This window comes from Bufo bufo, chromosome 5, assembly GCF_905171765.1.
Source record: "Bufo bufo chromosome 5, aBufBuf1.1, whole genome shotgun sequence".
In the NCBI taxonomy this organism is placed as follows: Eukaryota; Metazoa; Chordata; class Amphibia; order Anura; family Bufonidae; genus Bufo; species Bufo bufo.
This window is the reverse complement of record NC_053393.1, coordinates 348,457,351-348,480,633: the sequence shown is the minus strand read 5'-3', so window position 1 is coordinate 348,480,633 and position 23,283 is coordinate 348,457,351. Positions and strand designations below refer to the sequence as shown.

At 44.3% G+C, this 23,283-nt stretch overlaps 1 protein-coding gene across 1 annotated transcript in view; it reads right to left on the bottom strand.

The window, feature by feature from the left end:
- OTULIN (OTU deubiquitinase with linear linkage specificity) overlaps positions 1-17,490 on the bottom strand; it is an 87,543-nt gene extending 70,053 nt beyond the window's left edge. Inside the window, exon 1 of the mRNA XM_040432247.1 lies at positions 17,255-17,490. Coding sequence (XP_040288181.1) covers positions 17,255-17,427 — 173 coding nt within the window. The 5' untranslated portion in view covers positions 17,428-17,490. The remainder of the gene's footprint in view (positions 1-17,254) is intronic.
- Between the last annotated feature and the right edge of the window lie 5,793 nt (positions 17,491-23,283).

Below are 23,283 nucleotides of genomic sequence, written 5' to 3'. Positions count from 1 at the left end.
ATATGGACGTGGCCATGTGCATGGGGTCAGGCTGCTTCTTACACCAGTGTGCCCAGGACTGCATTATACTGCACCGTATAGTAGGGTTTAACCTATAGAACTATATATGGACGTGGCCATGTGCATGGGGTCAGGCTGCTCCTTACACCAATGTGCCCAGGACTGCATTATACTGCACCGTATAGTAGGGTTTAACCTATATATGGACGTGGCCATGTGCATGGGGTCAGGCTGCTTCTTACACCAGTGTGCCCAGGACTGCATTATACTGCACCGTATAGTAGGGTTTAACCTATATATCTATATATGGACGTGGCCATGTGCATGGGGTCAGGCTGCTTCTTACACCAGTGTGCCCAGGACTGCATTATACTGCACCGTATAGTAGGGTTTAACCTATATATCTATATATGGACGTGGCCATGTGCATGAGGTCAGGCTGCTTCTTACACCAGTGTGCCCAGGACTGCATTATACTGCACCGTATAGTAGGGTTTAACCTATATATGGACGTGGCCATGTGCATGAGGTCAGGCTGCTTCTTACACCAGTGTGCCCAGGACTGCATTACACTGCACCGTATAGTAGGGTTTAACCTATATATCTATATATGGACGTGGCCATGTGCATGAGGTCAGGCTGCTTCTTACACCAGTGTGCCCAGGACTGCATTATACTGCACCGTATAGTAGGGTTTAACCTATATATCTATATATGGACGTGGCCATGTGCATGAGGTCAGGCTGCTTCTTACACCAGTGTGCCCAGGACTGCATTATACTGCACCGTATAGTAGGGTTTAACCTATATATGGACGTGGCCATGTGCATGAGGTCAGGCTGCTTCTTACACCAGTGTGCCCAGGACTGCATTACACTGCACCGTATAGTAGGGTTTAACCTATATAACTATATATGGACGTGGCCATGTGCATGGGGTCAGGCTGCTTCTTACACCAGTGTGCCCAGGACTGCATTACACTGCACCGTATAGTAGGGTCTTCATCCAGAACTAAGCTGCCTCCAGAGACATAGCAGAGGCCCCTTCTCATGCTCTAGACCAGCGGTCAGCAACCTTCAGCACTCCAGCTGCTGTGAAACTACAATTCCCAGCATGCTCCATTCATTTCTATGGGGGTTCGGAGAAGAACAGAGTAAGTATGCATGCTGGGAGTTGTAGTTTCACAACACCTGGAGTGCCGGAGGTTGCCTACCCCTGCTCTAGACTTTCTATGAGCCTGTTCACATGAAGAGGCCAGCACTCTGCTAGGAGTCTGATCCTGGGGGTCACAGCAAGCAGACCCAGGGATCAAAACTTGGCAAAAACCGTTCAAACTTCACTTTTTCAAACTATGTACCCTTGGATTCCGGGAAATCTGTGTAATATATTCATACACACACATACACTTTTGTCACACATCATGCGACCTCTTAGCACAGGGTACCAGCTTCTAGTTTATGTCCATACAGACCACAAGTGAAGAGGTTCACTGGCACACTGGAAGGTGGGCACAGCAGGGTGCCACTCACTAGTTAGATACACACTGCTCGCCATCACACACTCGTACCTGACAGGAACGTCGCCACGAAGTAACGTAACGTAGCGCAGCGACTACGGCGGGAAGCACCGGAAGTGGGGACCCTCCGCGGTGCACTTCCCTGCCTCAAACCTCCACCCAGTCTGTCACTTACAGCCAATCAACGCGCCCTGAGACAGCGTCCAATCAGCTTGTCACGAATAACCATCCAATCAGGGAAGGTGTGTCATAGGGCTTTGGTGTACTCGACACCGTTTGAGCGGCGACTGGTGATTGGTTGTAGGTGACTTACTAGGCTCAGTCGGGTTGGTGTGGGCTGGTGGGGTGATGCGTGTGCTCAGTCTTGCCATAGTTTGCGGGTTTGTGCGGGTCTGATGGAATTGATGCGCTGTCAGTGACCCTGCCTCCAGTTGCTGAAGCAGAGTCACTGGGCTGCTGCTCTCCGTGTAAACCATATTCAGTCACCCCAAAAGAAGGCTTGAGCTGCTGCCATGGAAGGTTGTAGTTGCAGTAATCACGCAGTGTCCTGCTCCAGCCATGGCCCTTGTTTGTACCAGTGGTCATACATGCTTCTGCTGGTGTGCCCCAGGTATCAGGCCTCATGCCCACAGTAGTGCCATATGCACAGAGATACTGTCAATGCCAGAAAACCTCCACTATGAAACATGCTGCAATCTACACTGCTCAAAAAAATAAAGGGAACACAAAAATAACACTTTACATAGTTGAATGTGCTGACAACAAAATCACACAAAAATAAAAAAAATGGAAATCTAATTTTTCAACCCATGGAGGTCTGGATTTGGAGTCACACTCAAAATTAAAGTGGAAAAACACACTACAGGCTGATCCAACTTTGATGTAATGTCCTTAAAACAAGTCAAAATGAGGCTCAGTAGTGTGTGTGGCCTCCACGTGCCTGTATGACCTCCCTACAACGCTTGTGCATGCTCCTGATGAGGTGGCGGACGGTCTTCTGAGGGATCTCCTCCCAGACCTGGACTAAAGCATCTGCCAACTCCTGGACAATCTGTGGTGCAATGTGACGTTGGTGGATAGAGCGAGACATGATGTCCCAGATGTGCTCAATTGGATTCAGGTCTGGGGAACGGGCGGGCCAGTCCATAGCATCAATGCCTTCGTCTTGCAGGAACTGCTGACACACTCCAGCCACATGAGGTCTAGCATTGTCTTGCATTAGGAGGAACCCAGGGCCAACCGCACCAGCATATGGTCTCACAAGGGGTCTGAGGATCTCATCTCGGTACCTAATGGCAGTCAGGCTACCTCTGGCGAGCACATGGAGGGCTGTGCGGCCCTCCAAAGAAATGCCACCCCACACCATTACTGACCCAATGCCAAACCGGTCATGCGGAGGATGTTGCAGGCAGCAGAACGTTCTCCACGGCGTCTCCAGACTCTGTCACGTCTGTCACATGTGCTCAGTGTGAACCTGCTTTCATCTGTGAAGAGCACAGGGCGCCCGTGGTGAATTTGCCAATCTTGGTGTTCTCTGGCAAATGCCAAACGTCCTGCACGGTGTTGGGCTGTAAGCACAACCCCCACCTGTGGACGTCGGGCCCTCATATCACCCTCATGGAGTCTGTTTCTGACCGTTTGAGCAGACACATGCACATTTGTGGCCTGCTGGAGGTCATTTTGCAGGGCTCTGGCAGTGCTCCTCCTGTTCCTCCTTGCACAAAGGCGGAGGTAGCGGTCCTGCTGCTGGTTTGTTGCCCTCCTACGGCCTCCTCCACGTCTCCTGATGTACTGGCCTGTCTCCTGGTAGCGCCTCCATGCTCTGGACACTACGCTGACAGACACAGCAAACCTTCTTGCCACAGCTCGTATTGATGTGCCATCCTGGATAAGCTGCACTACCTGAGCCACTTGTGTGGGTTGTAGACTCCGTCTCATGCTACCACTAGAGTGAAAGCACCGCCAGCATTCAAAAGTGACCAAAACATCAGCCAGGAAGCATAGGAACTGAGAAGTCATCTGTGGTCACCACCTGCAGAACCACTCCTTTATTGGGGGTGTCTTGCTAATTGCCTATAATTTCCACCTGTTGTCTATCCCATTTGCACAACAGCATGTGAAATTGATTGTCACTCAGTGTTGCTTCCTAAGTGGACAGTTTGATTTCACAGAAGTGTGATTGACTTGGAGTTACATTGTGTTGTTTAAGTGTTCCCTTTATTTTTTTGAGCAGTGTATTTAATGCCTCAGGGCTCATTCACACGAACGTAAGCTGCCTGTGCTGCTCCCATCGCGGACCATAGTGCACGAGTACCAGCCGTGTGGATTGCATTGCAGACCCATTCAAGTCAATTGGCAGTATACGGCAAAATATAGGATATGTCCTATCTTGTGGTGCGGGGGCAGATTGGCAGACGGCTTACAGTGGTGTGAATGGGCTCTTATTAGTACGTCAGTGTTTGGTCAGTGATTTCCATCAGCGATTGTGAGCCAAAACCAGGTGCGGCTCTAAAAGAACAGTTGCAGATCTTTCACTTATATCTTATGTCTGTGTAGCCTCCAGTCCTAGTTTTGGCTCACAATCACTGACGTGTGAATAAGGCTCCATTCACACATCCGCAATTCCATTCCGCATTTTGCGGACCCATACATTTCTATGGGGCCGCAGGTCGTGTATAGCGGACAAGAAGAGGCATATTCTCTTAGGCTGGGTTCACACTTGAGCGTTTTACAGCGCGTTCAAACGCGCTGTAAAACGCTCAACACATGAAAACCAATGCTTCCCTATGGCCCTGGTTCTCACTTGAGCGTTTTACAGTGCGTTTGAACGCGCTGAAAAACGCCCTACGCTCAAACAAGTTCTTGAGCTTCTTTGGAGTGTTTTGACGCCATAGGCCATAGGACACTGCAGTCAATCACACAAACGCGCGTCAAACGCGCGTTTACTATTGTAAAAAACGCGCATAAAAACGTGCGACAAAAACGCGCGTTAAACGCGCATATAAAATGCGCTCAAGTGTGAACCCAGCCTAAGTGCCGGTACGCACATTTCCGCTGTCCGTGTTTTTCAGATCCGTGGATCCGCAAAACACACGGATGTGTGACTGGACCCTTAGGCTTTACTGTTGGATTTGTGCAGAATCTGACACAAGAAGCTGCACGCCTTCTTATCAAATCTGTATAAAACATCATGCCCTCAAATCTGCAGAAAATTCTACTACGTTTGTAAGCTTTTTTTTACAGTGGGGGTCCCAGCAGTCAGACCACCACTGATCAGACACTTTTCACACTCTATACAGTGGATAAGTTGTCATTCTGGGACATTGCGTTACATTGAGAGCCTGTCTGGACTATACATCTGCATCTCATCAGTGCAGAGCAGAGAATAGGCCTCTCACCATTAGGCCTTATTCACACGTCCGTTGTTTCTTTCCTGATCTGTTCCGTTTTTTGCTGAACAGATCTGGACCAGATCTGGACCCATTCATTTTCAATGGGTCCTGAAAAAAAACGGACAGCTCAATGTCTGATTTTTTTTCAGGACCCATTGAAAATGAATGAGTACAGAACTGGTCCAGATCTGTTCAGCAAAAAACGGAACAGATCAGGAATGAAACAACGGACGTGTGAATGGACCCTTAAAAGGGTTTTCTGAGACTTTAATACTGATGATCTGTCCTCTGGATAGGTCATCAGGATAAAACCCTGAAAAGGTGAAGTACCACAGTGGGACAAATATAAAAAGTAAAATAAAGTGAAAAAAAAGGTTTTTTATAATAAAAAAAATTAAAGTTTCAAGTAAAAAAATAAGCGTCGGTTTTCCAAAATAAAGTAAAAAAATTTTTGTGAAAAATAGGGAAAAAAAGAAAAGTATACATATTACATATCGCCGCGTCCGTATAGACCGGCTCTATAAAAATATCACATGACCTAACCCCTGAGGTGAACAGTCAAAAAAGTTAAATAAAAACTGCTAAAAAAACATTTTTTTTGTCACCTTACATCACTAAAAGTGCAACACCAAGCGATCAAAAAGGCGTATGGCCCCCAATATAGTACCAATCTAACCGCCACCTCATCCCGCAAAAAATTAGCCCCTACCTAAAACAATCGCCCAAAAAAAAAAAAAAATATGGCTCCCAGACTATGGAGACACTAAAACAAGTTGTTGTTTTTTTGTTTCAAAAATACTAGTGTATAAAACTTTAATAAATAAAAAAGTAGACATATTAGGCTACTTTCACACTGGCGTTTCTGGGTCCGCCTGTGAGATCCGTTTCAAGGCTCTCACAAGCGGCCCCAAACGAATCAGTTTAGCCCCAATGCATTATGAATGGATGCGGATCCGTTCAGAATGCATCAGTTGGGCTCTGTTCAGCCTCCATTCCGCTCTGGAGGCGGACACCAAAACGCTGCTTGCAGCGCTTTGGTGTCCGCCTGGCCGTGTGGAGCCAAACGGATCCGTCCTGACTTACAATATAAGTCAATGGGGAGGTATCCGTTTACATTGACACAAATATGGTGCAATTGTAAACTGATCCGTCCCCCATTGACTTTCAATGTAAGTCAGGACCGATCCGTTTGGCTTACACTTAGACTTAGATTTTTTTTTTTACTAAGTTATGCAGACGAATCCGTTCTGAACGGATACCAGTGTTTGCATTTATAGGTGCGGATCCATCTGTGCAGATACCAGACGGATCCGCACCAAACGCAGGTGTGAAAGTAGCCTTAGGTATCGCCGGGTCCATAACGACCGGCTCTATAAAAATATCACATGATTTAACCCCTCAGGTGAACACTGTAAAAAAAAAAAGCGGTGTAAAAAAAGCAATTTCTTGTCACCTTACATCACAAAAAGTGTAATACCAAGCGATCAAAAAGTCATACGCACCCCAAAATCATACCAATCAAACTGTCATCTCATCCTGCAAGAAATGAGACTCTACCTAAGACAATCACCCAAAAAATAAAAAAACTATGGCTCTCAGAATATGGAGACACTAAAACATGATTTTCTGTGTTTCAAAAATGCTGTTATTGTGTAAAACTTTAATAAATAAAAAAAAGTATACATATTAGGTATTGCCGCGTCCATATTAACCTGCTGTATAAAAATATCACATGATCTAACCCCTCAGGTGAACACTGTAATAAAAAATAAAATTAAAACGGTGTAAAAAAAGCAATTTTTTTGTCACCTTGCATCACAAAAAGTGTAATAGCAAGTGATCAAAAATTCATATACACTCCAAAATTGTACCAATAAAACCGTCATCTCATCCCGCAAAAAATGAGAGCCTACATAAGACAATCACCCAAAAATAATAAAAAAAACTATGGCTTTCAGGATATGGAGACACAAAGAAATTATTTTTTTCAAAAATGCTTTATTATGTAAAACTGAAACAAACAATTAAAAAAAGTAGTCATATTTGGTATTGTCGCGTCCGTAACAACCTGCTCTATAAAAATAGCACATGATCTAACCTGTCAAATGAACATTGTAAATAACAAAAAAAATGTTGCCAAAACAGCTATTTTTTGTTACCTTGCCTCACAAAAAGTGTAATATAGAGCAAAAAAATCATATCTACCCTAAAATAGTACCAACAAAACAGCCACCTTATCCCGTAGTTTCCAAAATGGGCCCTCCAAGAACCATATTGCGCTCCTTTCCATCTGCTCCCTTCCGTGTGCCCATACAGCAGTTTACGATCAGAAATGGGGTGTTTATTTAATCTACAGAATCAGGGTAATAAATATTGAGTTTTGTGTGGCTGTTAACCCTTGCTTTGTTACCTGGAAAAAATTGATTAAAATGGAAAATCTGCAAAAAAAAGTGAAATTATTAAATTTTATCTCCATTAAAGGGAACCTGTCACCTGGATTTTGGGTATAGAGCTGAGGACATGGGTTGCTAGATGGCCGCTAGCACATCTGCAATACCCAGTCCCCATAGCTCTGTGTGCTTTTATTGTGTATAAAAACCGATTTGTTACATATGCAAATTAACCTAAGATGAGTCATAGCTTGAAAATATGACTCTTCTCTGGTCACACAAGTAAGATTTGACTCTTTTATGTTAATTTGCATATGTATCAAATCGGTTTTTATACACAATAAAAGCACACAGAGCTATGGGGACTGGGTATTGCGGATGTGCTAGCGGCCATCTAGCAACCCATGTCCTCAGCTCTATACACAAAATCCTGGTGACAGGTTCCCTTTAATTCTTGTGTAACACCTAAAGGGTTAACAAAGTTTTTGAAATCAGTTTTGTAGTTTCTAAAAATGGGGTCATTTTTGGGTGGTTTCTATTATGTAAGCCTCAAGGTTTTGGAAATTTTCTGAAAAATGTCAAGATTTGCTTCTAAACTTCTAAGCCTTCTAACGTCCCCAAAAAATAAAATGGCATTCCCAAAATGATCCAAACATGAAGTAGACATATGGGGAATGTAAAGTAATAACTATTTTTGGAGGTATTACTATCTATTATAAAAGTAGAGAAATAAAATTTGCAAATTTGCAATTTTTTCAACATTTTTGGTAAATTTGGTATTTTTTTATAAATAAAAATGAAATTTTTTGACTCAATTTTATCACTATCATGAAGTACAATATGTGACGAAAAATCATTCTCAGAATGGCCTGGATAAGTAAAAGCGTTTTAAAGTTATTACCACATAAAGTGACACATGTCAGATTTGCTAAAAATGGCCTGGTCCTTAAGGTGAAAACTAGCTTGGTCTTGAAGGGGTTAAGGCTACTTTAACACTAGCGTTTTTGCTGGATCCGGTAGAGTTCAGCAAAAACGCTTCTGTTACTGATAATACAACCATCTGCATCCGTTATGAACGGATCCGGTTGTATTATCTTTAACATAGCCAAGACGGATCCGTCATGAACTCCATTGAAAGTCAATGGACGGATCCGTTTTCTATTGTGTCAGAGAAAATGGATCCGTCTTGCTCGCACCCCAGGACGGAAAGCAAACTGCAGCATGCTGCGGTTTGCTCTCCGGTATGAGAACGCAACGGAATGCATTTTGGAGCATTCCGTTCTGTTCAGTTACATTTTGTCCCCATTAACAATAATTGAGGACAAAACGGAAGCAGGTTTTTTTTGTATTGAGATCCTATGACAGATCTCAATACTGGAAAATATTAACGCTAGTGTGAAAGTAGCCTAAGTCAATTCTTTCTGCTCTGCACGGATGAGGGACAATCACCCCCAAACAGCTGTCTGCATCCGGCTCAACTCGTTTCTGGTTCCTAAACGAACCTCATCAGGAGCCCTATACTTCATTAAAGTTAGAATCTTATCATAAACAAACAAGAGCGTCCGCCACCTCCACATCTGACAGCGCAGTCGTAAATCCACATCCATTCGTGTCGCTTGGTATTATCATGGAGCTCTCTACTTCAAACACTAGCGCAGAAAAGGTCTCTAAATATCTCAACAACCCCGGGGACTACCGTATCCATCCACCAGAGGGTAGAACAAAATGCCCTCCTACAGGAAGCAATTATATGAAATATGATCATTTAGAACATCTGGTCGTACCGTTCCCAGGCGAAAAATCCATTGTGCCTCCTTCTGCAGGAGGCGTCTGTCAGTGTCACCACCTCTGATCACTTCTATGCCCTGAAAACTCATCCTTGCTCCACCGTCATCATGACGGGGTATCAGCTCTATTGCGTATATCGCCCAGGCGCTCCCGAATACGTCTTCTAAATTCTCTCAGCGTTTTTCCTACGTATTGGATCCCACATGAGCAGGTGGCAAGGTAAACCAACCCCACTGTCTTACAATTAATTAATGATCTGATGTCATACGAATTGCCCGTATTAGTGCTCTTAAATATGCCACCCTTTTTGATGGAGCTACATGCATCTGCCACACTTGAATGTACGCTTGAGCGGGTTCTGTAGCCAGTGAGAGCTCTGGGGTACAGGTTGATACAAACTATGTAACAGGTTCCTCACTTCTTTGGCGTGGATTAAGCAATGATGTTCTATCACTACTAAGGGCATGCTGGTATGCCTGATTTAGAACCTTCTTAAGTTTATACCTGACCCCTAAACCTTTGCTGTAGATCATTTGCCGCCATCTGAAATTCCTGCATGGTCGAGCAATTGCGTTGCAATCGCAAATCTTGACCCTTGGGGAAACCCTGTTTTAGGGCCGGCGGGTGGCAGCTCCTCCATCCCAACAAACTATTGGTGGCCGTCTTTTTTATAAATAGACGTGTGCCAAATATCCCATCTTCTCTTCTTGTAGATGCTCAGGTCAAGAAATGTGAGGGTGGATGGATGAGTCTCGCATGTGAAGAAAAGACCCCAATCATTGTCGTTGAGCCTAGTTACAAATAAGGCAAACCTTTCAGCGAAAATATTAACGCTAGTCTGAAAGTAGCCTAAGTCAATTCTTTCTGCTCTGCACGAATGAGGGACAATCACCCCCAATCAGCTGTCTGTAGATTAGGTGCTGACTTAACCACCTCCGGACCGCCTAACGCAGGATCGCCTTCCGGAGGTGGCAGCGCTGCGCAGAGTCACGCATATACGCGTCATCTCGCGAGACGCGAGATTTCGCTCAAAGCCGGCCCGCGCATGCGCATCGCGGGCCGGCAAAAGTTAAAGAACAAGTTTGTCACCAGCCTGCCAGCAACGATCATTGGCTGGCAGGCTGGCGATTTTCAAAAAATCCAATCACAAGCCATATAACAGATCATATTAGTAAATATGATCTGTTATATGGCTTCTCTGCTCCTCTGCTGGTCCTTTTCGTCGGTTGGATCCAGCAGAGGAGCAGACTGAACTGTGAGTACACCAAACACTTCACTGTAGCCCCAGATCACCCCCCTGCACCCCAATTAACCCTTTGATCACCCCTTTGATCGCCCCTGTCAATCACTAGTGAAAGACAAAAAGTGATCAGTGTAAACTGTCACTTTTTTTTTTCACTAGTATTGGCTGTTAGGTTTTAGGGATAGTTTAGGCCCCTTGGTTAGGTAGTTAGCGTCAGTTAGCGCCCACCCCACCGCACCGCAGTCACTTTTATTCGCTGATTAGCGTATCGCTAATCAGCATTTGTACTTTTATAGTATCTGTAAGTGATCAAAACTGATCACGGTCAGATCTATAATTGTATTAGTGTCACCTTAGCTCGCCCTCCACTCAAAACGCATTGTTTGCCCGATCAGGCCTGATCGGTCGCCCACACGTGCGTTCACCCACGCCCGCCCCACCGCAGTGACAAAAAAATATTTTTTTTTGATCACTCCACATTCACTTTACACGCACTGCGGCGATAAAAAAATCAGTTTTGATATTTTTTATCAACCGCAGCGGCCTCCGGTACTTCGCTAGCCTCCCCTTTGTAAGACAGGCTTGCTTTTTTTCTTGGGTTGTCTCAGGGAATACCCCTAAATTTAGTAGTCCAAAATGTCAAACGGGGTATTCTTCTGAAGAGGCCTACAGGATTCTGACCCAGTCGGATGAGGAGTGGGAACCCTCATCTGACGAATCTAGCGGGTCAGAATATGAACCTGTGGAAAGCAGTGGCTCTCTGACCCAAAGTTCGGACGAGGAGGTGGAGGTCCCTGGCAGCACCAGGCGTACCCGGCCCCGTGTCGCTAGACCACAGGTTGCGCAGGATCCGCTTCAAGAGCAGCAGAGTGGGGCTGTCGCTGCCGGATCACGTGGTGAGGCATACACCAGCAGCGCAGCCCTTCCTGGACCTAGTACCAGCACTGCCGTACAACCTGGTGAAGTAGCGAGCACCAGAAGGGCAGTTGAAGCTGGTACGGTGGCACATGCAATAGTTACCCCGTCGCAGCCACCGCACAGACAGGCCCGTAGAGCCCCTAGAATCCCTGAGGTGCTGGCAAACCCTGATTGGCAGTCACCAACTTCAGCCGCACCAGTAGTTCCCCCTTTCACCGCCCAGTCTGGAGTTCGGGTTGAGACGGCTCAAATCGGTTCTGCCCTGGGATTTTTTGAGCTGTTCTTGACTGCGGAGCTCTTGGACTTAGTCGTGGCAGAGACAAACCGGTATGCCACACAATTTATAACCGCAAACCCGGGAAGCTATTATGCCCAGCCTTTCCGGTGGAAACCAGTCCAAGTTTCCGAACTTAAAATTTTTCTGGGCCTTCTCCTCAACATGGGCCTGACAAAAAAGCATGAATTGCGGTCATATTGGTCCACGCACCCGATTCATCACATGCCCATGTTCTCTGCTGCTATGTCCAGGACACGATTTGAGACCATCCTGCGTTTTCTGCATTTTAGCGACAACACCACCTCCCGTCCCAGAGGCCACCCTGCTTTTGACCGGCTCCACAAAATTCGGCCCCTCATAGACCATTTCAACCAGAAATTTGCAGATTTGTATACCCCTGAGCAAAACATCTGCGTAGACGAGTCCCTAATACATTTTACCGGGCGCCTTGGCTTCAAACAATACATCCCAAGCAAGCGTGCCCGGTATGGGGTCAAATTGTATAAGCTCTGTGAAAGGGCCACAGGCTATACCCACAAATTTCGGATCTATGAGGGAAAAGATCAGACCCTGGAGCCGGTCGGTTGCCCTGACTACCTGGGGAGCAGTGGGAAGACAGTCTGGGACTTGGTGTCACCCTTATTCGGCAAGGGGTACCATCTTTATGTGGACAATTTCTACACAAGTGTGGCCCTCTTTAGGCATTTGTTTCTAGAACGGATTTGCGCCTGTGGCACCGCGCGAACTAGTCGCGTGGGCTTCCCCCAACGGCTTGTAACCACCCGTCTTGCAAGGGGGGAGAGGGCTGCCTTGTGTAACGAAGAACTGCTCGCGGTGAAATGGAGAGACAAGCGTGACATTTACATGCTCTCCTCCATTCACGCAGACACGACAATCCAAATTGAGCGAGCAACCCGTGTCATTGAAAAGCCCCTCTGTGTCCACGACTATAATGCGCTCATGGGAGGGGTAGACTTCAATGACCAGATGTTGTCTCCGTATTTAGTTTCCCGCAGAACCAGACGCTGGTATAAGAAGGTGTCTGTATATTTAATTCAATTGGCGCTGTACAATAGTTTTGTTCTCTACAGTAAGGCTGGGAGAACGGGATCTTTCCTCAAATTACAGGAAGAGATCATCGAGAACCTCCTTTACCCAGGAGGTTCCGTGGCCCCATCCACCAGTGTAGTTAGCCGTCTACACGAGCGACATTTCCCCAGTGTCGTTCCTGGTACCTCAACCCAACCGTCACCCCGAAAAAGATGTCGTGTCTGTAGCAGGAGTGGAATAAGGCGTGACACCCGCTATTTCTGTCCTGACTGTGCTGACCACCCTGCCCTATGCTATGGAGAGTGTTTCCGGAAGTACCACACACAGGTACACTTAGCATAGGGATTGCATCTCACAGGACAGGCACACAGGGCTATTAGGGCCCTTTTACTCACAGCTGCTGCAAACCTCTCCTTTCACCTGGGATAAAGTGCATAACGTACTTTGCCTCATCTTTGGGCGATTTGCGCTTTGCACATTGTCCCATGGGGAAGGAGAGGTTTGTTCTATAAAGGTAAAAAAAACTAAACAAAAAAAAAATTACCGGTAAGTAAAAAAGTTAAAAAAGTAAAAAAAAAGTTAATATGTTCTGTTCTAAAGTTAATAAAGTTATTGCTTTGCGGCCTGGTTTTTTCTTTTGTTTTTTTTACCTTCCAGGTGGACCAACCGATCGACTAGCTGCAGCACTGATGTGCATTCGGACAGAAGCATTGCGCTGCTGTCAGATTACACGCAAGTCGGTGTATGCGGCGCTGCAAGACGAGATTTCTCCTCTGCAGTAAAAGATACGTTTGCCGAGGCATATGAGCTGAGGAGGTGGCGGTGTTCATATACTTTGGCAAACACTTTGTATATATAAAAAAAAAAATCCCGGCAATGATTTATTCATCCACATCGATTGATGTGAATGGAGAAATCTGGTTTGCCAGGGCATACGAGCTAAGTGGGTATGGATGTTGGGCGGAGCTCCTATGTCCTGGCAGACGCCTTTCCCCTCCTTTTTCTTTTTTTGGCAGAGATTTTTTCATCCACATTGATCGATGCGAATGAAGAAATCTGTGCCGTTCATTTTTTTCTTTCAGCCCAGAGGCTGAACGGAAAAAAAAAATCTCATTACCTGTATGCTCAATATAAGGAGAATAGCAGAAACTCCTAATGCTGGGCATACATGTAATGATTGCGGAGACCCTCAAATGCCAGGGCAGTACAAACACCCCACAAATAACACCATTTTGGAAAGAAGACACCCCAAGGTATTCGCTGAGGGGCATATTGAGTCCATGAAAGATTGAAATTTTTGTCCCAAGTTAGCGGAAAGGGAGACTTTGTGAGAACAAAATCAAAAAAATCAAAATTTTTTTTTTCTATGAACTCGCCATGCCCCTCATTGAATACCTTGGGGTGTCTTCTTTCCAAAATGGGGTCACATGTGGGGTATTTATACTGCCCTGGCATTTTAGGGGCCCCAAAGCGTGAGAAGAAGTCTGGTATCCAAATGTCTAAAAATGCCCTCCTAAAAGGAATTTGGGCACCTTTGCCCACCTAAGCTGCAAAAAAGTGTCACACATGTGGTATCTCCGTATTCAGGAGAAGTTGGGAAATGTGTTTTGGGGTGTCATTTTAAATATACCCATGCTGGGTGAGATAAATATCTTGGTCAAATGCCAACTTTGTATAAAAAAATGGGAAAAGTTGTCTTTTGCCAAGATATTTCTCTCACCCAGCATTGGTATATGTAAAATGACACCACAAAACACATTCCCCAACTTCTCCTGAATACGGCGATACCACATGTGTGACACTTTTTTGCAGCCTAGGTGGGCAAAGGGGCCCACATTCCAAAGAGCACCTTTCGGATTTCACAGGTCATTTACCTACTTACCACACATTAGGGCCCCTGGAAAATGCCAGGGCAGTATAACTACCCCACAAGTGACCCCATTTTGGAAAGAAGACACCCCAAGGTATTCCGTGAGGGGCATGGCGAGTTCCTAGAATTTTTTATTTTTTGTCACAAGTTAGTGGAAAATGATGATTTTTTTTTTTTTTTTTCATACAAAGTCTCATATTCCACTAACTTGTGACAAAAAATAAAAACTTCCATGAACTCACTATGCCCATCAGCGAATACCTTGGGGTCTCTTCTTTCCAAAATGGGGTCACTTGTGGGGTAGTTATACTGCCCTGGCATTCTAGGGGCCCAAATGTGTGGTAAGGAGTTTGAAATCAAATTCTGTAAAAAATGGCCTGTGAAATCCGAAAGGTGCTCTTTGGAATATGGGCCCCTTTGCCCACCTAGGCTGCAAAAAAGTGTCACACATCTGGTATCTCAGTATTCAGGAGAAGTTGAGGAATGTGTTTTGGGGTGTCTTTTTACATATACCCATGCTGGGTGAGATAAATATCTTGGTCAAATGCCAACTTTGTATAAAAAAATGGGAAAAGTTGTCTTTTGCCAAGATATTTCTCTCACCCAGCATGGGTATATGTAAAATGACACCCCAAAACACATTCCCCAACTTCTCCTGAGTACGGAGATACCAGATGTGTGACACTTTTTTGCAGCCTAGGTGGGCAAAGGGGCCCATATTCCAAAGAGCACCTTTCGGATTTCACTGGTCAGTTTCTACAGAATTTGATTTCAAACTCCTTACCACACATTTGGGCCCCTAGAATGCCAGGGCAGTATAACTACCCCACAAGTGACATTTTGGAAAGAAGACACCCCAAGGTATTCCGTGAGGGGCATGGCGAGTTCCTAGAATATTTTATTTTTTGTCACAAGTTAGTGGAAAATGATGATTTTTTTTTTTTTCATACAAAGTCTCATATTCCACTAACTTGTGACAAAAAATAAAAACTTCCATGAACTCACTATGCCCATCAGTAAATACCTTGGGGTCTCTTCTTTCCAAAATGGGGTCACTTGTGGGGTAGTTATACTGCCCTGGCATTCTAGGGGCCCAAATGTGTGGTAAGGAGTTTGAAATCAAATTCTGTAAAAACTGACCAGTGAAATCCGAAAGGTGCTCTTTGGAATGTGGGCCCCTTTGCCCACCTAGGCTGCAAAAAAGTGTCACACATCTGGTATCTCCGTACTCAGGAGAAGTTGGGGAATGTGTTTTGGGGTGTCATTTTACATATACCCATGCTGGGTGAGAGAAATATCTTGGCAAAAGACAACTTTTCCCATTTTTTTATACAAAGTTGGCATTTGACCAAGATATTTATCTCACCCAGCATGGGTATATGTAAAAAGACACCCCAAAACACATTCCTCAACTTCTCCTGAATACAGAGATACCAGATGTGTGACACTTTTTTGCAGCCTAGGTGGGCAAAGGGGCCCATATTCCAAAGAGCACCTTTCGGATTTCACTGGTCATTTTTTACAGAATTTGATTTCAAACTCCTTACCACACATTTGGGCCCCTAGAATGCCAGGGCAGTATAACTACCCCACAAGTGACCCCATTTTGGAAAGAAGACACCCCAAGGTATTTCGTGATGGGCATAGTGAGTTCATAGAACTTTTTATTTTTTGTCACAAGTTAGTGGAATATGAGACTTTGTAAGAAAAAAAAAAAAATCATCATTTTCCGCTAACTTGTGATAAAAAATAAAAAGTTCTATGAACTCACTATGCCCATCAGCGAATACCTTAGGGTGTGTACTTTCCGAAATGGGGTCATTTGTGGGGTGTTTGTACTGTCTGGGCATTGTAGAACCTCAGGAAACATGACAGGTGCTCAGAAAGTCAGAGCTGCTTCAAAAAGCGGAAATTCACATTTTTGTACCATAGTTTGTAAACGCTATAACTTTTACCCAAACCATTTTTTTTTTACCCAAACATTTTTTTTTTATCAAAGACATGTAGAACAATAAATTTAGAGCAAAATTTATATATGGATCTCGTTTTTTTTTGCAAAATTTTACAACTGAAAGTGAAAAATGTCATTTTTTTTCAAAAAAAATCGTTAAATTTCGATTAATAACAAAAAAAGTAAAAATGTCAGCAGCAATGAAATACCACCAAATGAAAGCTCTATTAGTGAGAAGAAAAGGAGGTAAAATTCATTTGGGTGGTAATTTGCATGACCGAGCAATAAACGGTGAAAGTAGTGTAGGTCAGAAGTGTAAAAAGTGGCCTGGTCTTTCAGGGTGTTTAAGCACTGGGGGCTGAGGTGGTTAAAGGGAACCTGTCACCTGGAAAAGACAATTTACACTAATCACATTACCTTAAAGTATCTCTCATAGTGTGACCAAATATGTATTCATATCTTCTTTCTGCGTTGTGCTGTCTCATAAAATCGACTTATAAAACTGTGTTTGGCACCTTTTTGAAGTCGTGCTGAAGTCACGGGGGCAGCGGCCTCCTTGACTCAACCGTTGGATAAGCCCGCCCCTATGCCGCTCCTCCGCATATTGATGGACATTTTTCCCTGTAGCCGTGACCGTGCTCTTCTCGCGCATGCGCCGTGCGCGTCCTGCCACACTCCCTGGCATCTGCATGTTCACTGCGCCTGCACTGCAGTGCAAGCAGATAGTGATCGCGCTCACGCCGCAGGGGAGAATGCCTAAATGTTGAATGTGGGGTTTCCACTCCCAGGCTAAACAAGTATTCATGTACAAAATTTGCATAAACATTTATAGAAAATAACAGAAAAAAAAACAAACCACCTGCAAATATCTTCTTCCAGAGGCTGTCTTAACCGGAATGAGTCCCCCGTGATCCATTCTTCTGGGGGTTTTTTCCTTCTCACACAGCAGCAGAAGACTCGAGTTCTTTGTAACCTTTTTCCAGTGTGTTTATGGCGGCAGAAGTGATTGCAGATGGAGCATGAACAGCCCATGATTCCACAGAACTTCCTGGAAGGTTTAGTTAGTATGTGTGTAGTATCCAGCAGTCCACATAGTTTTATACTGGACCATGTAGGCCTCTGGCGTCAGTCTGTAGAAATATGAGTGCTATCACAATCTAGTCCACAACCCAATACACTATTACCATATTTTACAGCATCAATGAAAAATAGACAATTCAACACAATGGCCAAGAGAAAAGAAGATTTCTACTAGTATTGCTATTAAGATGTGTCCCTATCATAACTACTGGGAATGACTTTAATGACCACTTTCAAACAGTATCTTGTGCTGATTAATCTGTTTTTTCCAACTTCCCTGCTTAGATGTCATGCAGATTTAAATCCTACCATTCCCGTTGTCTGCAGCCACCACTCTGAACATACCCCTACCCGAGGTGACCAGTGAAATGGTGCCCCAGCCCCCACCACCATTTCCAGGCCACAGGGTGGGCGTGGGACATCCACAGGTACCAAGGAAAACCTTTTATGTTCATACATTATGGAAATCTGTTTAATGCAAGTATATAGGATTTATAAAAATTCAGATCAAATGATTTGTAAAAAAAAATGTGCAGTGTATTACTTACCATCTTCAAATCATATGCACATTGAGCATCATAGGCATGAACACTTCATTAGCATGCACTGGAAGCACACATTAAATATGGTGTCAGAACCAAGCTCAGTACATTTATACTGTACCCTCCCTCCTGGCACTTTTTCCATTATTTTTATTTTTTTTGGTACATGCATCTTTTCAAAGCCGCAACTTTTTTTTTTTTTCTGTTTGATCACGTAAATAATATTTGCGCCTATTTCTCAATGTTAAGTGGGGGATTATTTTTATGTCATTTTTATTTTAGTATATTTTTTATACCTGAAAAAATGTTAAAAAAATGGTCTGTTTTTCACATTTTTATGTAGACGGGATATGGGTTATAAACTGCAGTGTGGTGGTGTTTTTTTATTTTCTTTATTTATTTTTTTATTTAACATTTATTTATTATTTGATTTTAGACTTTGCACTTTTATTTTACACTTTAAGGCCTCTTTCACACTTGCGTTGTCCGGATCCGGCGTGTACTCCACTTGCCGGAATTACACTCCGGATCCGGAAAAACGCAAGTGTACTGAAAGCATTTGAAGACGGAACCGTCTTCCAAATGCGTTCAGTGTTACTATGGCACCCAGGACGCTATTAAAGTCCTGGTTGCCATAGTAGGAGCGGGGAGCGGGGGAGCGGTATACTTACAGTCCGTGCGGCTCCCGGGGCGCTCCAGAGTGACGTCAGAGCGCCCCATGCGCATGGATGACGTGATCCATGTGATCACATGATCCATGCGCTTGGGGCGCCCTGACGTCACTCAGGAGCGCCCGGGGAGCCGCACGGACGGTAAGTACACTGCTCCCCGCTCCCCACTACACTTTACCATGGCTGCCAGGACTTTAGCGTCCCGGCAGCCATGGTAACCACTCTGAAAAAGCTAAATGTCGGATGCGGCAATGCGCCGAAACGACGTTTAGCTTAAGGCCGGATCCGGATCAATGCCTTTCAATGGGCATTAATTCCGGATCCGGCCTTGCGGCAAGTGTTCCGGATTTTTGGCCGGAGCAAAAAGCGCAGCATGCTGCGGTATTTTCTCCGGCCAAAAAACGTTCCGTTCCGGAACTGAAGACATCCTGATGCATCCTGAACGGATTTCTCTCCATTCAGAATGCATTAGGATAATCCTGATCAGGATTCTTCCGGCACAGAGCCCCGACGACGGAACTCTATGCCGGAAGACAACAACGCAGGTGTGAAAGAGCCCTAAAACTTGCATTGTTAACTGCTCCCAAAAGGTCATGTATGACTTTATGAGGGGCATTTACCAATACATTTTTTTAAATTACTGATTTCTCCTGTAACTTGGGCCGACATACAGTGTATTAACTCCATATATAGGTGGAATAAAGACCCCGCAGGACAAAACTCCAGTCTGGAGACAGCAGTGGTTATGGGGTGCTGCAGACCTTTACAGTCTCCCTCTCCAAACAGTACCTGGGAGAGAGAGATCAGTCACAGCGCTCACATGTCCTGGAGACCATACAGATTAGACTTCGGGGTAGAACTACGTGATCTCTGCCGTCTGGAGGTGCTCTATGCATGTATCGGTCTCCCTCTCTGACCAGCTGTAAGGAGACAGAGGTGGTACAAGCATTTATGAGTGCTGTGACTGTCACAAACCTAGCGACCACTCAGACTGGTCTCCGGGGTATAACTTCTCTGATGAGCTGTCTGTAGACAGTGGCATCACGAAAATGAAGGCTATATGCACCGATCTCCCTCTCTGACTGGTGGACAGTAGAGGGAGAAGGTGCAAGCATTTGTGATCACAAGTCCAGGGTCCACTCAGATTGGTCTCAGGGTAATGGTCCGTGTTCTTGGCTGTCTGGGGAGTGTGAGATCATGGAGCATGGTAGCCTGCAGCAAGTTTGAAAACATCCACGTAGAAATGAAGCACATTGACGTATATAGTCAATGGTCGGTCGGGAAAGAGTTAATAAATATGGCACCAGAACTAAGCCTTGTATATAAATACAGCATCAGAACAAAGCACAATAAATTAATATGGGAAAACTTAAATTAGCACTTCATATAAAATGAAATACATTTGCACATCTACCGTTACTGAATGTAATGACAATGAACACCAAAGCTCAGAAATAGAATAAAACACATAACTTTAATAGAAATATGGAATGCTTGTAAGCATGACCGGACAAATGACCAATAGGTCCACACACACACACACACTACCATACGCAAGATTAGAAATGCAAGATGAGAGGCATCAAACACCAGACTAGACGACAAAATAATTTCAGATCCCAGATAAGACCCCTGAATTTAGACCCCAGACAAAGACCTCCAAGCAAACTGCTTTATTCAGACCACAGAACTCCCCCTGGAGCATAAGTGTTTGTCAGGGAGACACACAGACAGAAACCAGCAGCGGGGACCAGGTGAGTATCATCACCAATGCACGACGGCCGTGTCTGGAGGTCCCCTTTAAAGGGGTTGTCCGGGCTCAGCTCATCCCTCCATTTTCACCCTGGCAGCCCCCCTGACATGAGCATCGGAGCAGTTCATGCTCCGATGCTCTCCTTTGCCCTGCGCTAAATCGCGCAGGGCAAAGGCATTTTTTGGAGATCCAGTGACGTATTGGGGCTCTCCATGGGGCTGCCAGGAAGCCCAGTGACGTCAGTAAAACGGCTAGGGCAGGGCTAAAGCTCGCCCATCAGAGCTGGTGACGTCACCGAGCACACTGCCGGGCGGAAGTTTCCGTCCGGCAGTGTGTTATTGAAAACAAAAGAGACCTTGCCCTTGCAGATTTTTAATGTGTGTCTGCGGTAAATCTTGTTGGCGAACAACTCAGGGGACACAATTGCATTTTTAACCCTTTAGTGACATCATTAATTTTAGCTTTAAGGACCAATATTATTTCCCCCCTTTGTGTTCCAGTAGTCATAACTTTTTATTTTTCCTTCTAAATCCTTTTTTTTATTTTGCGGGATTAGTTTTTGTTTTTTTTAGGAATCATTTTGGAATATTAAGTGTAGTAAATAACTTTTATTATTTTATTTTTAGGTGGAAAGATACAAAAAGCAGAAATTTTAACATTATTTTGTTGAATTTATTTACGGCGTTTGCTGTGTGGTAAAAATAGCAACTTTATTATGTGGGTCACTACAATGATAATAATTAGACTTGAGCGAATCAAGCTTCAGATGATAGATTGTTAAAAAAAACTTAGTTGGTAATGCTGTTTCTGTACAGTATTAAAATGTAAGGACTCTGTGTAGCCAAAATTCGTCTCGGCCAAATTTGCGCGAGACTTCAGTGAATAACTATGGTATTCCTATCTGCGTATTTAAAAACATTTTATGATAGGAATCCAAAGTTGGCTTTGGTCCCGAGGACAAGCCAGTACCAAAGCCCACAGCATTTACTATACTGAAAGACACCTAAATTAGGCATATTTCGGGTACAGATGGTGGTTAGTTGCGCTGCTATCCACAACTTCGCCCCGCTCATTGCAGGTCTAAATTGTGTTTTAGGTGTAGAAAATGGTCTAAATGTAAGACAGCTCAGAAGCGGTCTTACATTTATAACTGGCGCTGTATGCACCAAAGTTATGGAGAGGCCTTTATCAAGTCCAGCGTCTAAAACGCCAGTCCTAATAAATGTGCCCCAAAGTTTTTAAATTAATCAACTTCAAATCTATGATCCGAAGCTCGATTCGATCAAGCCTAATGATAATGCCAAATTTGTATATATATTTTTTTACAATTTTTCCTTTATTCTTGCAGCCTGTCAGGTCTGCAACTGCTCCCCCTCCTCCTCCACACTAAAAGGGAGGGGGGCAGCTGCTGATATCTCTGGATTGCTTGCAGCTAGAGATATTGGCTTTGTATTGTTTGAAAGCTGGTATTGCAAGCTTTCAATCAATACCAACACTACATGGGAAGATATCACTGTTAGAAATCGAGATGCAGTGAATACAACTGAAAGTGAAAGTAAAAGCAGGTTTTACTGCGATTATTCTCGACTCGATTTTTAACAGTGATATCTCCTGTTTATCTTAGGCTAATGTTGTCATTTTGGTCTTGTATGAAAGCCGGAATTCCAGCTTTCAAACAAAACCCATGCTTCTAGCTACCAATCAGGAGATATCAGTAGCTCAGAACAGTTAAAGGGGTATTCCCACCTCTGGGACCTGCACCTATCTCATAAACTGAGTCAGCAAAGTGAAGGAGGACTCACTGCGTATGCCCGGGCACCCTGCATTAATTTCTATGGGACCGCCTATTTCTGTCGGCCCCATATAAATAAATGGGAGTACATCGGGCTTACGCAGCCACCGCTTGGCTATTTTCAGCCCCATAGAAATGATTGGAGGGCGGCCACGCATGCGCGGTGCACCCTCCTTCCCTTTGCCAGCTCAGTTTACAAGATAGGTGCGAGTCCCAGAGGTGAGACTTTCACCTATCAGACAATGTGGGCATATACTGTACTAGTAATATGCCCCATTGTCTGAGATGGGAATACCTCTTTAATTACTTTTCCCGCACCCGGAGCTGAACTCGGGCAAAAGAGTTAGGTGGTTTAGACCCTATTACAGTGAGCATTTTTTGGGCCAATTATTGGGAAAAAGCATTCATACAAATGCTTATTCCCAATAATTGGTCCGTATAATCATGTCACCGATCAGCCGACAATCAAGCAAACATGAATTTTTCAACCAATTTGCGTCTTTCATGAGAATGAAAGATGCCCAATTATCAGCAGTGCATCTCTATGTCTAATCAGGAATGTGCTACCGATAATCAAGAGAACTGAATGGTGGAAGCTCAGGTAGCAATTATTCCTCTCCCATTTACGTTGCAATACCCTGTATAATAGGCATATGCAAACAAGTGCCGATCAATGCATTGATCATCAGTTGGCGCTCATCCTGCCTGGACAATGGGCAGTGTAATAAGTCCCTTAGTGGGGAAAGATGACATTTGCAGTCACTTTAATATCAAAGCCTAGCTGTATGTTAGGTATCTATTAGTAATGTGATAAGTATCCACTATATATTTTTTTATAGTCTGCTTCTTCTCCAGTTCCACAGATCGGAATGTTTAGCTTAATCTTTGCTACCACAACAAACAATCGGGCGGAAGTACAATACGCACTTTACATGGATTTACCTAAGTCCTAAGTGATCCTGTGCCTATATTTAGTGTCACTTGTTGTTTGTGTAACTTCAAGAAGTGCTCTCCAGCATCACAAACCGCATGCCAGTAAAAGACAGAATA